Below are 19969 nucleotides of genomic sequence, written 5' to 3'. Positions count from 1 at the left end.
TATATATACATGGTCAACTATTAGCTCTTCAACATTAATGATTCAGTTGAATGAAATTAAATTGTAAATATGTGTATATGTAATAGGTTACTATATAGATAGGTCTGTTATTAGATATATATCATAATTTTGTATATTATGTATATAGTGTAATTTGTATTTTATTGTATATTATTAATTTGTTTTTATTAATTATTATCAAGGTATATTATATTTATAGTATTATATGTTTAATTTGTATTTTATTGAGTATTATATTTTTTTATAGTTGTTTTTATTAATTATTATCAAGGTATATTATATGCATAGTATAATATGTGTAATTTGTATTTTATAAAGTTTATTTTTATAGTTGTTTTTATTAATTATTATCAAGGCCATCATTTTGATTAATTATTATCTAGTTATATTATATGTATAGTATAATATGTGTAATTTGTATTTTATTGTATATTATTATTACTTTTTATAGTTGTTTTTGTTAATTATTGATAAATATGCCATAAAAACTTGTAAAATATCCAGTAAAAAAATATAAAATATTCAGATAAATATTTTCTAGTATACAATATGTCAGCTAAAACACACTAATATGCCTACAAAAGGTTCTGAACAAAGATAGAAATAGGAGAAGGAATTAAAACTTGAACAATAATTATTTCAATTTTTTTTTTCATAAACCAAAATATGTAAATAATTAAAACTGTTAATAAACTAAAACATCAAATAAATTTGATAGCTAATTGACAGTGAAAATGCAATAATTGAATCAAACTCAAATTAATATAAAATAATTAAAATAAATGATAACAAACATGAAACAGAAAATACGTAAATGTATATATAAATAGATTAAAAACATAATGTGTGACAATAATTAACATATGAAAGTAATAGAAATTGGGAAATTATTAATAAAAGAAATGAACTCCATTTCAAAACTAACTCAGAAAATAAATGAAACTTTCCATCATTGACTGATTGATAAAATTATATAGTTCTATTTATAAACCCACAAAGGAGAAATGAAAAAAATTCTGGGATTTCGTCTACATTTTAATTTATTAATTCTACTTTTTTTATTGAACTAAAATAGTTCAAATATACAAAATAAAATAACGAATTGCAACTGGATGCCCTGATTTATAAATACTTTTGATCAGCAGCTTAAAAAATGCATGCAAACAATATATTCACTTGCATAAATATCCAGGCCTTGATCATTATGTGCAGTTTACTGTAAGGCTACAATAAATACATGATAGACGTTAAGGTGCATTCTTTTAGTAATATCTATTAGTGATCTCTTCTATTTATTCTTACTCTTGAATCCACTCTCTCACTCTCCCACATTCGAGGTTGGTTCCCATCGGTGGGCCTGCAACTTGCTGATCACTAGACTGAGGCACTTCTTGTTAACATCAGGAAATAAATTGAGACCACCACTCTCACAGTAGGTAGACAAAAGATTCGTTCTCAGCCGTGTTTAAAATATCTAGGAGTCATGATTGATGCACCTATACTGTTTAATGTTCACAGGGAGTACACCAGCCCCAAATCTGCTGAAGTAGCGTCCTTATTGTTGCACCTTATGCCAAACATTGGAGGCCCAGAGAAAGTACCAGAAGGCTTCATGCTACTGTTTTCCCCTCCATTATGTTATATGGAGCTCCAATTTGGAACAAAGCGATTGTTACCATATCGTACAGGAGTCATGCTTTCCATTTATCGCAGAGTTTCTTTGAGGATGTTCACGTGTTTCGAGAAAAGAGCAGCAAATGGCTGTCACTCAGTGGCAACAGCGTTGAGGGGCTGCAGATTCTAGTAGGTGAACTTACAGGTTGAACCCGATGTTGGTTTGAGGTATGATTTGACGGGCATGGATGTTTTAGAGCATACCTGTACCACTTTAAGTTGGATAAAACTGCAGAATGCCCTGGCTATCGAATAAGAAAGAAGCAAATTGGAGAGATTATGTAATAAATATCACACCAGAAAACTTGGTGAACCTTATGCTGCGCTCAGATCAACATTGTGCAGCGGTGAAGAAATTTGCTACTGTTGTCCGTAAGAGGTTGAGAGGGCTAAAAGAAGTGACAAATGACCATGAGAACCTTGCGAACATAACCACGAAGTGGCACTTAGCTTCTTCTCTACATGAATAATACTTAATGGGAGTCCTTTGGGGAGGAAAGAATAGAAGTCAGGAGGTGGTTTTAGTGGGTGAAATAGGAGTCAGGAGGTGGTTTTAGTGGGTGAAATAGGAGTTAGGAGGTGGTTTTAGTGGGTGAAATAGGAGTCAGGAGGTGGTTTTAGTGGGTAAAATAGGAGTCAGGGGTGGTTTTAGAGGGTAAAACTCCCATTGTTTATTAGTTTTGGTATTGGTTTTTGAAAAAGTCTCCAACTTGAAGATAAGGACACTGGCCTTAATTTCATTTATTATTCCCACGTTTTTGAATCACTGTCATAAATACAAAATTAGTGTATTTAGACATTGGCCTTTCTTTTACCACGGTATAGAATTTAAACCCTACAAAAAAATATAGTTCCCTTCATAATCCCATAAAAATATGCCTCCAGAACCCAAAAAACATTTTAATGGTACAACTTTTGTCATGTAATTCCTTATGGTAACCAATTGTATTAATGAAGGCTATGAAAGAAACCCATTGAAGTACATACTGCCTGGAGACCACTCATTCCCTAACATGACGATGGCCATGGTGAAGTAATACACCATATAAATAAATGGATTCGATGTGGCATTGATCTAGATAATGGTAAAGAAGTCATGGCTTGCGTGAGGATTTTTTATGGCTTTTCTCTCACAGATGCAAACTAAATTGAGAGGAAGTTAATTTTATTATACAGGGTGACAGCATGCATGTTCACTCCCATTAACGTCTACAATTTATAAATTTAGATTTGATTTTTGCTGGGTCAAAACAGTGGTATATTTTCTAACGTTATCCAGTTCAGCAGTAAATAAAATTTTAAGAATAATTCATGTTATCTATTTTTGATTCTAAAGGCGTAAATCACCCAAAATAGACAACAATTTTTGTAATAAATCTTAATCTAATCCCAAAATAAATCATAATTATTTGTAGCGATTTTTTTTTTTTTTAAGGGAATCCACAGCGAAGGTGATGTTTGCATAGTTATCTACAGGTGACTAACCTATTCTAACCATGGTGGGGGGTCAAGATCTTAATTTTTTGGGACCGCCACTTAATGAAAAAAGTCAAAGCCAGGCCGGATTTAAACCGGTGCCGCCTGCAGATTTCAGAACGATAGACCTAGGTCTAACCGTCTTTGCTACGGACGGCCCCTCCTCAAAACATTTATTTCCGTCGAAAACAATCACAGTTGCAAATAAAATAATTAATTCTCACAGTTGTGAGTAAAATAATTACTTATCACTGTTATAAATAAAATCATTCCTTATCAAATTTGCGAATAAAATAATTACTTATCACAGTTGCGAATAAAATAATTACTTATCACAGTTGAAAACATAATAATTATTTATCACATTTTTGAAAAAAGTAACTACTTATCATAGTTGCAAATAAAATAATTACTTATCACAGTTGACAATAGAATAATTACGTATCACTGTTATGAATAAAATAATTTCTTATCGCAGTGATGAATAAAGCAATTACTTTTCACAGTTGTGAATAAATAATTACTTATCACAATTGTGAATAAAATAATTGTTCATCAGAGTTGCGGGAAAAAAACTAAAAGTTGCTCTATACAAAAAAACAATTAATTATTTATATTTTAAAACAATTAAAAATTGTTATAAACACAGTTGTGTATAGGAAAACTATAGTAAATTATAGCCATCATCCACATTTCAATATTGTGTTATCTCACATGAGGTGACACGCATGCTAAATCCAATAAAAAAATATTTTTTATTCAAGATTCATATTTTTATGTAATTTAGATCCAACAAAATCATAAACAAAAAAACATTTTTGGCCGGAGGTACTCTAGGATCCAACCTCCTTTATAATTTTCAGCTTACTCACAGGGCATTCACCTCTCCCGGGTTAATGATTTATAAATAAAGTACATTAAACAAAGAAGGTAATTTCACTATACCTAACTAAATAATGCAACAAATCTTCCCATCATTGAACCTAAGAACCTAAAGATTTCATTATTTTTTTCTAATCAATTTGTTTTTAACTTGCATTTATAAAACCTTAAATTTTTAAAAAAATAATTAATTACTTTTTAACAAAATTTATATAAACTAGAATAAAATATAATATTTAAAGATTAAAATAATAAAGCATCTTGAATTGATCCTGTTTCAAATAAAGAATTTATTTTTTATGAACTGCAAATTGAAAATTAATTATTCCTGCAAAGATTTTTTATAGTGAAAAATATTCATTATTATATTCACACGGATTTTAAATTTTAACACTAATTAAAATTCAGTTTCTTGGGATCATCTAAAACACATAAAATAAATGCAGAAGCTTAGATTTAACCCTTTAAGACTTTAAGGTCCCAAGTTAATATATTTTATCTGGTTTTTGTTTATGATGTGTCTAAATTACATAAAATCATGAATCTTGATTAAAAAACAATATTGAACTGTGGATGATGGCTACAATTTGCTACAGTTTTCATATACAAAACTGTATCCAAAACAATTTATAATTGTTTTAAAAAATAAATATTTAATAGGTTTTTTTTATAGAGCAACTTTTATAAACGGCTGTTCAATAATTTGTATCAAATAACTTTTTAAATAAAAATTCTTTCTTTATAACATTGATGGGTAATTATTTTTATCAACAACTGTGATAAGTAATTACTTTATTCACAACGGTTATAAGTAATTACTTTATTCACAACGGTTATAAGTAATTACTTTATTCATAACTGGGATAAGCAAATTTTATTCCCCGCTACTGTGATAAGTAATTATTTTATTCCCCGCAACTGTGATAAGTAATTATTTTATTCACAACTGTGATAAGTAATTATTTTATTCACAACTGTGATAAGAATTTTTTTCATAACAGTGATAGGTAATTATTCCATTCTCAACAATGATAAGTAATTATTTTATTTGCAACTATGATAAGTAATTACTTTTTAAAAAAAAAATATGATAAATAATTGTTCTATTCTCAACTGTGCTAATTACTTTTTTTATAAATGTGATAAGTAATTATTCTATTCTCAACTGCGATAAGTAATTATTTTATCTGAGACTGAGATAAGTAATTACTTTATTCACAACTGTGATAAGCAATTTTTTCCCTCGCAACTGTGATAAACAATTATTTTATTCACAACTGATATAAGTAATTATTTATCCACAACTGTGATAGATAATTATTCTATTCTCAACTGTGGTAATTACTTTATTCAAAAATGTAGTAAATAATTATTCTATTCTAAACTGTGATAAGTAATTATTTTATTCATAACAGTGATAAGTAGTTATTTTATTTGAAACTGTGATAAGTAGTTATTTTATTTGAAACTGTGATAAGTGATTATTTTATTTGCAACTGTGATTAGTAATTATTTTATTCATAACTGTGATTAGTAATTATGTTATTCACAACTGTGATTAGTAATTATGTTATTCACAACTGTGAAAAGCAAATTAGTTTATTCACAACAGTGATAAATAATTATTCTATCATCAACTATGATCACTAATTATTTTATTTGCAACTGTGATAAGTAGTTCTTTTATTCACAACTAAAGTTAAAGTGGTTAGGTGCTTTGGCTGTACAGAAATTCTTTAAGAAAAATTACTGAGATCTACACAGTCACTGTAGACTTAATAAATATATGTTTAAACTCAAGCTTACAGAATCGCCCCTGTGCAGATTCTGTAATGCTAAAGATGAGAGGCATACCACACTAATGCTGGTGTAACCGATTAGCAGGGCTGAGGTTCGAGCTGTTTGAAGCAGATCGTGTCATGGATCCCAAGCACCGTAAATGGATCAATCCCTCAAGTTTACTAAGATTCTTAGAATCTACATATTTCGAGCTTTAATAACCTTATCATAATGCTGTAATGTTTTTCTATTTAACGCTACAACGTTGTAATAAATTATTATGTAATAGATTATAAAATAAATAGATCAGCCTTTATATTTTCAATATTGATGCTAGAATCATTTAGCATTGAATACAGGGTGTTTCCGGGTTAAGTGGCTAAACTGAAAATATGAACTAAGAACCTCAAAACAAGAAAAAAATTTTCTCTGAAGGTATGTCCGCAAACACTTTGTTTAGGAGATATTCACACCTAAAGATTTTCATTGTTATGAATTATTTACATAGTATGAAATAAATAAAACCTATTTATTTGTTCTAACTACTTTATTAATTAAATGTAAACATTAAGATTCATATTAAATATTGTTCAAATTGAAGGTATGTCAGCAAACGCTTTGTTTAGGAGGTGGATTATATAGAATACTAATATGACCTTTTATCCCTAACTGTATAAAAACTATGGGCATCATAAGGATTAATACTATTTGGAATTAGCATTGAGAACTGTCACTAACATTTATCAGTTAATAAGAGGCAGAGTAATTATCATTATGCCTTCAATTTATACTAATGGTGAATATGCCAATATGGTGTTTGTGTACAGTTTTTGCAATGGTAATGCAAATGCTACCAGTCGTGAATATGCCAGGTAATTTCCGAATAGAAGATTATCAAACAAGTCTAACTTTAGCTCCACGTTTCAGCGTCTTAGAGAAACTGGTTTGTTATACCATGTGCTGATGGTACTGATATATGTTTTACCTCTTTACGAAATGAAGAAAGGAGTGCGACCATATTACGAAATGTTGGTGATAATCCATCTGGTAGTGTACGAAGAGCTGGAGCAGAATTAAATATTATGCCAGATACAGTATGGAGAACTCTCAATGCAGATGGACTTTACCCATATCATTATCAACTGGTACAAAATTTATTACCGCAAGATTTTCAGCAAAGAAGACATTTTTCAGATTGGTACTTAAATGAAGTTGAGCATTATCCACAATTTTCAGGACAGATGAAGCTACCTTCACAAGAAGAGGTATCTTTTAATCAGTAAAATAATTACCTCTGGTCACAGGAAAATCCCCATGCAATTTGTGAGCATCATTCTCAGCACCAGAAACAGTGCAATGTGTGGTTGGGGATAATAGACAATATTTTAATAGGTCCCCATTTCATGGTGCCTCGACTCAATGCGAGCACAATTCTAGAATTTCTTAATAATGATTACTATGATTTAGTTGAACATATTCCATTACTACTGAGAAGGGACATGTGGCTTTAATTAGATGGTTGTCCTGCACATTACAGAAGAGGTCCATAACAATGGCTAAATGTTAATTATCCCAATCAATGGATTGGCCTGGCCACTGGTCCTGCACGCTCCCTAGACCTGACACCACTGGATTTTTTAGTTTGGTATGACATTAAACAAAAAGGAAAAGCTTAAGGAAATCACTTTGAACATTTAATATGAATCTTAATGTTCACATTTAATTAATAAAGTAGTTGGAACAAATAAATAAGTTTATTTATTAAATAAATCAAAAATTGTATCCTTGTATAGTCTCAACACTTTTTATTTCATCAACAGTCCAACGTTTCGGCCATCCTCAAGGACAATCTTCAACACAAATTCTCACCTCACATCAAAATTTAAAATTTGTTTTGCATGCTATTCTGCCCAGGTCATTAATTATAAGTTAAAACCCTATTTTTTTAAATTAAAAATTCATAAATATTTAAAACTTCTAATTTTCAGATTATCCACAATATCACTACCATATAAACAAACTATTTTGGCAGTCTGATAACTGTTTCCATGTTGACATAGCTATTAAATCAATACTCTTTTAATTCTACCTAACCTATATTTGACACTTTCAATAGACAGGCTGACTAACTCGATAAAACTATTCTGATTTTGATTCAACAGCAATTCAGCAATGAATAAATGTTTAAGAGCACAATTTAAATTTAAGTTATTTAACTGTTATAATTTTGTATTTTTTCTTTATACTAATGGAAATGAAAAATGTTAAAATTTTTAATGAGAAATATTAGTGGTATTCATTATTTTTTGTTAGATGCAAGAAGTTTTTACATGCTAAATGATATAAGTAAAGGATTGTGAGCAGCTTAATTTATAGTTCATGTTATATGTTAAATGCAGAGAAGCTCCTAGCAGATTTTATGGGCAACTTTGTGATCTTTCCTTCCAGAACCATCGTTAATTTCATTATTATCATCCATCACTTTAGAGTTTAAAAACATCCAAAACAAAAACAGTACAAACCTACGAATTATGAACAACTAACCAATCAAAATGACAGCAGACAAAATGGTGTGGGGTTCAGCTGGTCTGTTGCATGATATTCTATTAACAGACTCTCAACAATGTTAAGTGTTATATCGTTTTAACATGTTAAAAGAAGGAAATATTCCTTCATGTAGCATTTCACACTAAAGATCATGAATACCCCAATTAGGATATGAAACAACATAATAATTAGCATGGTCGAAAATTTGTTATATGGAGAATGATGTCAACAGACCGTTTTCGGTTTTCATTTTGATAGATTAGTTGCTTGTAGTTCTTGTTTGGTAGGTGTTGTTTTTGTTTTGGACATTTTTAAAAGTAATGGATAAAAATAATAATAAAGTAACGAAAAAAAACAACAAAAAACTAGGAGAGGAAACAAGGAACAATTGAGTTGAAGGAAAGATGATATGACGAAGCTGTTGGAGATTTAATTATCTCAAAGAGATTACAAAATAAGTAGCCTAGAAAATCTGCTAGGATCTCCTCTGCATTTAATGAATAACATGAACTTTAAATTAGGATGCCCACAATCCTATACTTATAACAAACGAAAGACTCAACTATATTTATAATATAAAATTAATCTAAATTCGATAATAAGAAAAGTGTTCAGTGAAATAAGACATTTTCAAAAAATATTTCTTAGAAAAAATCAATATATATTTAATAAAGAGAATTATAATAAATAAATTCAAAACTTCACCTGCCTTTACAATCGAACATCAATAATGTAGGTTCATACAATTCCTCATCTGACATGTTCAAAGTCAAATTGCAGGAATGATACTAAATTAATTTAGATAATTACGCATACACTAATAAATTTTACAAAACAATAACCTGAAGATTTAAAATTACAAGCTAGTCTTGCATTAACTAGAATAAAAAATTAATATTCTGATAACAGCAGAGGAAAAAAAAAATTACAAATATGTTTCTTTAAAAATATTGAAGTAACGCCTAGATAAACTGGCCTAATTAGAAAATGAATGGAATTAGGCGAGATATTTTTTTTTCTAAGAAAATAAATCAAAAAATGAAAACATAAATAAAATATGTACTTGTAATATACCTGTAAAAATATAAAAAGTAATATATACCGTACATTTACAATTTTTTTTTCTAAGTCTTAACAATAGTGACTGATTCAAGATCACCAGGTAATACAGGTCTTTGGACAGTTACAAGTATCTAACGTTAAATAACACTTTTATTCTTCCTTAGAGCAAGAACTCTTCTGCAATGCAATAAAGATTTCAACATCAACAATATAGGTAAAACTATTATTTTTATGTTTATCGAACCAAAGTCATTTCCAGTTCCCAATAATTTATCTCGTTTTGATTCACTTCTAAAATAGTAATCTCATATAAATTTTTTTGATAGGATGATTCTGAAAATATACCTCTCATATCACATTTTCTTTAAACATAGACTCGTATGAAATAATTCGATAAATAAATAACAATATTAACGAAACGAGTATGTTTCGATTTTTTTTTTTTTTTTTTTTCAATATGCACATCATTCCATAATCACCCGACCAAACAAAATACTTTTATCATCATTAAAACAAAAAACAAAAAAAAAAAAAGAAAGAAAAAATACTTCAGTCAATCGAATTGAAAAATAATGATGAATAGAGTGTCGAGACTACAGGACCGGTTGATGCCACACGATTCTTCCAGTTAGGCACCCCGACACTAGGAGGCAGTGTCTTGGGGAGAACTTGGTACTAACAACGATATCTGTATGACAGACGTTCGTCCCTAACTCGAAGAGCTTGACTGGCCCTGACTTGGGCACGCACGATGACAATTCAGAGCACTCGGGAGAAAAGGCGAGGAGGCGAACACCATATCCATATGGGGAGCATATGAGGCGACCATCTGCCGAGAAACATAGTTCTTTGATGAATCCTTTACCGACGTTGGTTTCTTCTATGTAATGCGTCAACCTTGGTACATTTTGATGAATTGTATGGTTTTTGGGAACCTTCATCTTGAAGCCGCCTCGGCTAGGTCTGCTGATAATATAATAGGATCTATTTTGACGTGAACCTCCTTCTTCCCCATAAGGTCGAATCTCATTGTTCCTTTCAGGCCTTTGATGCAACAAGCCTCTGGAAAAATAACATACAAAAAAATTATATTGGAATGAAAGTACAGTATAGGACTCCAATGGGAGTCTTGGCCGAAAAAAAAAAAAAGTACAGTAAAACACTGCTTACACGGCCAAGTTGGGACCAAGATATCACCAGGTTAAGTAAAAGAGACTAACCCAGAGTGTATAAAAGAATAATTCAAGTGCCTCAAATAATAATTTAATTTATAAATTAGGTAAAAATTGAAATGAAATATAAAATAAATATATAAGTGAGGTGATATGCACATTAATATCTGATAAAGTTAAGTTTATTAGACCAATTTAAAAAATCTTTTTAAATATATAATTTAATTCAGGTATATAAACTATCTTTTTTATGTCAGTCACAAAGGCATTTTTTTTTTATTACTTTAGTTAATTGGTTTAATAGAAATAATGAGAGCAAAAAATTAAAAATATATATATAAATGATTGACCATACTATTTCAAATTATGAAGAAGATGGTCGGGGGTGTGGTCAAAATAAAGCAAAAAATAGTGAACAACTATTTATTAGCCGACGTTTTGCCCCACTTTGTAGATCTTCATCAGGGCTAAAAAGATATGAAAACAACTAAAAATATTTTGACATAGTAGGATAATAAGATAAATACAAGCAAAATAAAAGTAGTTATACTATAAAATGAGCTCTACAAAGCGGGGCGAAACGTCAGCAAATAAATAGTATTTGTTTCAGTTTGACAATAAAACAGTTGAAAGCTATTTTGTTCTTTTTTTGACTGCAACCACGACCATCTTCTCGATATTAAAAAAAAAAAATAATTGTGCAAGTATTGAGACCGGCAGACAGAAATGAAACTTCTGGAAATTAAATAATATATTAAATTTTTATTAAAAATGATCGAGCGTTCTCTCTTATAGTTTAAGGCAGAAAATATTAATTCCAGAATAACAATAATAATTAGAATAGAACAACCATTTCCTAATTCTAGTAGACATTTTTTTATATTTTCACTTCAATTTTTTTTTTTTTAAAATACACACTTACAAGGGAGCAATAAAACTCGGTTCTCTCGGCCTGACTCCTTCATCAATGCCGCTCTGCATTCGTACAATTCGTAGCCTTGATTCACCGCCCTGTTCATCATTATTACCTGAAAAAATGAATCATGCAATAGATTATGTTCAATTAATACGATATTTTTCAATAGATTAGCTAAAAACAATTTTATTTCTAGAATATCCCAGATAAAAATCAGGAGAATTCAGAGTCCGATCCTAGATCCTAATTGTGATAAAAAACACTTTTAAACCTGGTTAAATGAAAAGATCAAATATTAAATAGATATGAGAAATTTATATATAATATTATTGACTCTTATATCAGGGCAGGTTTTCCAGACAATCAGAACACAAAGACACTTAACTAAATTAATGGCTACTTTTACAAATATGACTATATCCTTGTTTTGGATTCCATAGCTTCTGAATGATGAAATTGGTTGGCTTGTTTTTTGGTTAAATAAAAGAAAATCAAACAAATATTAACTTTGATACATAAAATAAATCATACTAAAAAGTATATAAAAAAATTAATTAATCATAACAAAAAGGATATTACAATAGTAATAATAATAACAAATTTAGATCTACTTACGGCTCTCGTTGGATCTTTCTCTCCTTGCACGTGCTTCTCTAATGGCAATCAAAGCTTCCCAAACATCAGTAGATGTGACGGTCAGCTCTCCACGAGGTGATGAGTCGGGCGGAACCTGTGCTCGGAAACCACGAAATGCGTTTTGCCTCCTTAAAACCCTTCGAGGAAGACGAGGCCCTTCACTGTGGGACAGAATGCGTGGCGATCGAGAGTTAAGACCTATCACTAAAGAAGCCATCTCGGTTCTGAAACATTGATTAAAGTATGGTATAGTATGATAAGTAATGATTAAATTCACATTATGTTAAAAAAATGATGGGGGGAGAAGAGGGCCCTTAGCATAACAAACTCCATCCTCGTAGAACCTTGTCCTTATCAATTCTATGCTGGTATCAAGTTAAAGAATGCTTGTGAATTACTTTATGGTAAACAAATTAATATAAAAAAAATCAAGAAGAAAAGTATTTCAATTTTTGTGCTTTAGGAAACTTTGTTTTTATATTTCAATAAATCTATTTTTATATTGCAATAATTTTGAAATCAAAAGTTAATACTTATATAAGTTTTATCATAAATAACATATTTAGTACAATGTTTGTTATTTTTTATAATTAAAACTTGAAACTCTGGTTAAATATAAATAATGCTTATATTCCAGGGGTGGTCAACAAGTCAATCACGATCGACTGGTCCATATACACAATTTACGGCTGGTAGCACGTAATGTAAGAAAGATTGATGTCTCAGATAGAGGATTAACAGACAATCAAGAAAGGGAAAATAATGTTGAATTAATTTTTCTTTTAAACTTTTTCAATTCTATGAAAAAAAAACCAGTTACTGCACATGGATCACACAACTTTCACATACTAGCCTACTTACATCCAGAGATGGGCAAACATTAGCTATAGCTAAAGTTACCATGGATACGACCCTTATTCATGAATGAACCATTGATAAATAAATATCGTATCCATGGCAATTTTAGCTAGTAGTTTCATAGTTGCCCAACTCTGCTTACGTCCCCAACATTTGTGTTGAAGTTATCGGAATTTTTCTTGATTTTCAAAAAATAAATAAAAAATCTTAAGACCAGGAAAGATAAAATTTTGAACAAAAAATTTTTTTTTATTCTGTTGCTACAAAAATTTGTATTTTAAGTTTTTTTAAAGTGCAAATGATGAATATCAACTTTGTTATTGGCAAAAATACAAAAAAATAACAAAGCCGCATTCAAATTTTCCAGTCTCTTTCACCTCCTGTCTCTATTTCTCCTTTAATTAATAATAAAATTCCTTCATAATTCGTATATGCCCATTATTTTTTATTTTTGTTAACAATACAAAACTGCTAATTATTTCAAATAAACAGAATTAAAGGTAATTTGAAGAATTTTTTTTTTAATTCAGCATTTAACCCCTGTCAAAACTATTTCAATTAGAATAAAGCCTAGGCTCATTGGTAAGGCACTGTGCTACTGACTCCAAGGACCCAGGTTCTAATCCAGCTCTGGCAGATAATTATTATGCACGAGACAGCCCTGTGGGTTCAGGAGCCCCCGGGGTCCACTCTGCCTTATAAATTAATTACCCTTAATTGGTTAAAAATCTGTCTGTCGACCGACCAAATACCTTGCATAACTGATGAGAACAGATTCCAAAATCTAAAGGATTCGGAATGCTGCAAAACCAGGTTCTGCCCTTTTTGGTGATAGCAATTATATGATAAAAAATAAATAAAATGAAAGAAAAGAAATTTTGTAAAAGAATCAAACTATTTTACAAAGAAAAAATATATATTATTATTAATATCATAAGTAAAATAATAAAGTATAGGTTAGTAATGTCAGTAGAAAAAATAAAATTTTATAAAGGTGAAATAATGGAGAAATTACACAAAATTAATTATTAAAAACTAAATAAATCATATAAAAATTCTTTAACAAAACAATGAAAATATTTCATGAAAAATAAACAAAGAATACCTCCTCAGTGAAAGAAATAGTCAATTTATCTGACCTGTTAATGAAGGCCATAGATGTAAACGATAGGACGATGAAGGCAGAAATACCGTAATAGATCGCAGTCTAGTAGACGGTGTGCGATATAATAGCAACTCATGGCTGTGGAGAGACCTCAGAGTCAACTGTACGATATAAAAACGTGAGAGATGCAGTACAATATTCTACCGTAAACCGCAACTTTGTTGCAAACAAACAGCGCATAGTTCCTTTTTTACAATATATCATCATTACATTAACAATATTCAATTGAATAGATCAATTCCTCTTTATGTGAAATAATGAAATAACTTTTTCAATCTTCAATATAAAATAAAGGAAAATAAAATGTTTACGTGTGCGAACAACAACTGTTGGTCTGGTAACAGTACTTCCTTAAAAAGTACTGCACCTAACCCTTCATGGGTTGTAGCGGTACAGATTTAAATTTTTTTTTTAAATGAAAATTTATTTACAACAGGCAGTAAAGAAGTGGAGCACACAAGGGGAAGGGAAAGGCATCGACATCAATGGACATATACTGTTTCTCCCTTTCCCTTGCCGACGACCAAGCAGTGGTCACATATAGCAGAGATGGCCTAGAAGAAGCGTTGAAGGCCCTGAAAAAAGAATACAGCCTGTGGGGTCTACAAATAAATCTTGATTATACTGAATAACTGCCAGTAAACTGTGAAGCCCTGGACCTTCAGATTAATGGAAGTGTATGTAAGAAGATAGACTCCTTCAAATCCCTGGGGTCGAGAATAGATAGGAACGGTGAGTCGGAACCAGAGGTTAGAAGGAGAGCTGGACTAGCAAGAAGGTTGACTAGAATGTTGCACTCAGTCCTCTGGAATACGGTCATCTCAACGGGCAACAAAAGGTGAATTTTTAGAAGTTTTGTTGAGCCCTCACTTAGCTATGCCACAGAAACCTGAACACTTAACCCAGGACTCTACTCCAAACTACAAGTGGCAGAGATGTATTTCTGGAGGAGATGCCTAAGGATTACCCGCCTGGATAGAATCGGGAATGAGGATATTAGGAACAGGTTAGGGATGACTGAAGGAGTCCCGGAGAGGACTGGAAGGAGCAGGCTGCAATGATATGGGATCAGCGGATGCCAGAGCACAGGACTTTTCATACTTAAGCTAGGTTCTTCACATTCACACAGTCCATTATGTAAGACTTCGCTATTTGGATGCAGTGGACCTCAAAGTGTGTATCTCCTTCGAAAATTCAAATGTGAAATTTTTCACAATTGCAGTATTCCCCCTAACAATATATTGGTAAGTGACAATAATAATAAAATTTAAAAACTTACCTAGAAGCAAAAACTTACGTATCAGGTTGTTCGATTTCAGTTTCTGATTCTTCTGCAGGCGATAGTTCTGGAGAAGGATCACGAGAATCATTAGTAGGAAGTTCAGTGTCTTGTATGTCATGGACACAGGTCCATTCAGAGTTTTCATCATTTGAAATATTCCTGCTTAGTGCGCACCATCCTTGAGGATGAACCTATACACAACATAAAAAAAACAAAAACCATTAATAAACCCAAAAATTAAAAAAAAAAAAAAGTATTTTCAAAGAAAATAGCACCACCTGAAGAGAAGAAACAACCTCTGCATCATCACCCTCAGGGAAATCGGTTAAAAACTCTATGCGGTTCTTTTTCCGTTTTTTAGAAAACAAATGCGTAAAATTAGCAGCTACTGGAATGGTTGTCTGACTAAGCTGCATTAACCTGTACATGTTTGGCTGGAAAGATTATGAAAATAAGATTATTAATAAATAGATAAATATGGTAGTGTTATTTTTTACATATCCAGTGTTATCAATTGAAATATCTATATCTAAATATGATTTTTGAGTTTATTTCAAAACTTAAATATTAAACTATGTGAAATATGTTACAAAGCAATATTTTCAATAAAAATTAAATTGAATTAACTTATCTAGATGAGATGTTTCCATGATAATTTTCTAAAAGTGGATACATTGACTCAAATATATGAGGCATTGGATTCTAAAAGCAGCCAAGCCCATTCACAATTTTTTTTTTCAATTAACAAAGAGTTTAATCGAACACTGTTCAATTACATGCTATTTAAATTTTTTGAGAAAAATCCTTTTCCCTGCTGATAATTAATCTAGTAAAAAAATATTAATTGAATAAATAAAAAAATTTAAAATGAGCTTGGCTGGTAATGGAATATTGATGCCTTATATATAATGCGAAACATTAAAAAAATAAATAAATAAATTATCTAACCTTAAATCCATCGAGGTCCTTAGCGAGCGTGCGTAGGTCTAAATTATGTATTAAAATTAGATATCCACCAGTCGTACAGATTATCATTTTACTTGCATCGGGATTTAGACGAGTTCTCATTAAACCATTTGTATGAAATACACGGTTATACAAAAATCCACTCTCTGTATAACTACGGATAGAAAAAAAAATTATTAAATTTAAATAAATAAATTTGTATTATATAACATACTAGGCTCCTAAACCATCAATGTACAATTTTATAACATAAATCTTAATTTTATATATAATCTTATCACTCATTCGAAATTGGTTTTATTGTTTAAATAAAATAAATTGCATATATTTAAGTCTCAAAGACTCTTTATTAAAATTTTAAATTTTCAATGTTTCGGCCTATCTGGCCATCCTCAAGGACAATCTTAACTGTAAATTTACACATCCAATTATTAAAATCGTTTGCAGGCTATTCTGCCCAGTTCTAATAATTTTAGTCAAATAAACCTATTTTCTCGTTCTTTCATTTAATTTTAAAATGTTAATTACAAATTTTCTAAAACTATTATCACTTATCAACAATCTAGGTAAGGAAGATTAAATAACATTGCTGATAAGTGAGTGATTGTCCTTGAGGATGGCCATATTGGCCAAAACTTTAGACATGCACAATATTGATGAAAAGTTTTTTAGACTTATATGGATAAACTTTATTTTATTTAAATCTTGAGTGATATGTACTTTCTATAAGATTTTTTACTAACATAAACTCAAAAGTCTTATCCTCTTTTTTATTTTTATTTTTTTAATATAAAATGGTCAATGTTTTGGAGTGCTCCTCCATTTTCAGAGTTCTCTACTATTTTAACAATCCCTAATCCTAATTCTGTTCTCTATTTTCCTGAGCGTTCCTCATATTTATCTGAGTTAGCCCTGTGGGTTCAGGAGCTCTCTGGGATCCACCCAGCCTAATGAAGGGGTACCCTTAATTGAGTAAAACTCAGGCAGTCGAGCGTGATTCAGAACAAATCATCTCCTTTCACAACCATTGGTTTAGTAACAGCAGTACTCCCTTACAAAGTACTGTACCCCTGATCCTTCATGGATTGTAATGGTACAAATTTTTTTTCCACATATTTATCAACCCTCGCTCTGTTTAAAATCAACCCCTTGGAGGAGGGGGGGGTGTGAAAAATATGTGGAAGGTAAAGATAGCTGAGTTTGCTAAGAGGTTCCCTTCTATTCTAACAGATTGTATAGAAAATTGGCAGGGTAAGATTGTATGGATATGAACACAGGGAACAACTAGTATTTGTGATATAATAAAATTTGTTTGTACTAGGTAATATATACTAATGCTTACATTAATAATCCAAAAATATGTAAGAAATTATATTTATTATTAATATTTGCATTGTAAAAATATTTAGAAAACCTTGAAGACGGTGGTAGGACCCTGAATTGTAAGTTTAAAAAAAAAATAAATAAAAATTGGAGTTTATGTTAACAAAAAGTCCTTATAGAAAGTACATATAACGAAAAATTTATAGTATAAACACTAGGATGGTCCGTCTGATGGCGGATCAGCCTCCATTTTACAAATTATACAATTGTTCATTTAATTGTATTGCTAGGTATTGAAAATACCAGCATGAGAAGATAGGAAAGAAAAGTTAAATTTAATTAAACAGGATGTGCATTTCCCATCTGATAACATGTCGGTAGCTGACAGGTAGGAGAACAGCTGTGCTATTAAAGGCATGTCAAAGAGGGTCCATAAAGATACCAACTTACCAGGTAGTACACACAGGTACTTAACAGGTAGTACGGTCGGCAACCCTACATCATAAACAGTCGAGAAAACCAACCCTAGGGGCAGGTACGACACTTACCCAAACAACTGATGGCGGTGAGTACTTATTATTTCTGGTGATAAAAGATAAGTAAAGGAGCCAATGGAGTGGCTAGAAAGAAAGGAGACAGCGAAGGCAAGCACACACTAAGGAAGAGAAACAGACATCTCAGGCTAGGCCAGGCTGATGAGGATGAACAAATAGAGGACCATGGACTAACAAGAACCGAAATGAACACCACAAAAGCTGCCAGGTACATAAGCTAAGTAAAATCATAAGTTTCAATAGTCAAAGCCAATAGTATAAGTCCATAAATACAAGTACCCTGTTTTATGATAGGGATGACTATTAGTGATATTACATGAGTTTAAAAGTAAAAAAAGTATCTAGCAGAATTGTATAAATCACTGATATTGTACCAAAAACAAACTACAAGATTACTTATTAGTTTGTATTTATTATGAAACAGGGCCCTGGCATTCTCGATTCGTATCATATTAAATAAGCTAAATTTCTAAGAACCATGGGTCGGTTTCCATCAGGAACCCATAGAGATAGATCATATAAATAGAGATACAAAATAGAAAAAGAAACCTAAATACATATATAAATAATAAAATGCAGTTCGTGAAGCCCCCAAAAGTAACAGCTGTCAATAGCCATGACATAACATTTTTTATGACATCCCTTGTTGTGAATTGGGAATTATCCAAATATACAAAATGATTATAGGATTACCTTTCCAAAGGGCTTATGTGTTGACCAGTTTATCAATTATATATCTTTATATTTATAAAATATTGTTACTATGGAAATATATATAATAATATTAAGGAGTAGTATTGGGTAATATGATAGCATAATAATATTTATTTACATTTAGTACAAGATTTGATAAAATGATTGCAATAAAATGAAATGATCCAGATAAATGGTTTGCCATAAAATATTATTACATTATAAATGATTACCTAATATATCTATGAATAGCTGAATGGATGGTGAATGAGGTGGGGTGTTGTTGACATCTTAGACGTGGAGTTCCAGATCTGAAGAGACCATCTTTTCTCTGGTTGAAGTCCATCCTCTATCCTCTTCTAGCTGCCAGTTCCGAGCCCCAAATACCCCTTCCTCTTCCAGCTCGGTCTCCAGTCCCTACTACTTAATTGTCTGGGTGTCACCCTTTTGGAATTTATTTCCTCATTGGCTACCATTAGCTATGCCCATGAAGAATAAGTTACAAAGGGTGACAAGTGTTTGGGATAAACTATAATTGAAGCAGGTAGCCTTCTCATGGCTAATGAACATCTGGGCGTTTACTTCCATTAGGTCTTAAAAGGTCTCTGGGTTCCCTGCAGAGTATACCCGTGTGTTGACAGGTATCAATCCTTTTTCTGTACCATGTCATTTCCAAGGGATCAGGTACCAACGCAAAGTCGTAAAATTACAAAAAAATATTTATAATGTACTGAAGTTCAATACATAGCAGTATTACTCGTTGCTCAAATTGTATAACCATAATTCACATCTACTCTGTAGTTCAGATTGTAAGAAGGGAAATAAATAAATTTCAAATCTTTATCCCAGTATTTTAATTTGTATCCCAAAATATTACAAGATGATCATATGTAAAATAAAATATTACAAGATGATCACATGTAAAATGAAATATTACAAGATGATCATATGTAAAATAAAATA

The 19969-nt window shown here is 30.9% G+C and overlaps 1 protein-coding gene across 1 annotated transcript in view; it reads right to left on the bottom strand.

The window, feature by feature from the left end:
- Positions 1-9017: 9017 nt before the first annotated feature.
- The window catches only part of LOC106686102 (DDB1- and CUL4-associated factor 10 homolog), a 16021-nt gene continuing 5069 nt past the window's right edge, over positions 9018-19969 (bottom strand). The window contains exons 5-10 of the mRNA XM_014429236.2: positions 16419-16590; positions 15749-15904; positions 15486-15661; positions 12145-12389; positions 11536-11641; positions 9018-10503 (exon numbers count right to left, since the gene is read on the bottom strand). Coding sequence (XP_014284722.1) covers positions 10035-10503; positions 11536-11641; positions 12145-12389; positions 15486-15661; positions 15749-15904; positions 16419-16590 — 1324 coding nt within the window. The 3' untranslated portion in view covers positions 9018-10034. The remainder of the gene's footprint in view (positions 10504-11535; positions 11642-12144; positions 12390-15485; positions 15662-15748; positions 15905-16418; positions 16591-19969) is intronic.

The sequence above is a fragment of the Halyomorpha halys genome, unplaced genomic scaffold (assembly GCF_000696795.3).
Source record: "Halyomorpha halys isolate HHAL.00 unplaced genomic scaffold, Hhal_1.1 Scaffold777.1, whole genome shotgun sequence".
In the NCBI taxonomy this organism is placed as follows: domain Eukaryota; kingdom Metazoa; phylum Arthropoda; class Insecta; order Hemiptera; family Pentatomidae; genus Halyomorpha; species Halyomorpha halys.
Note: the sequence above shows the minus strand (reverse complement) of the source record. Positions and strands in the feature narration are given on the sequence as shown.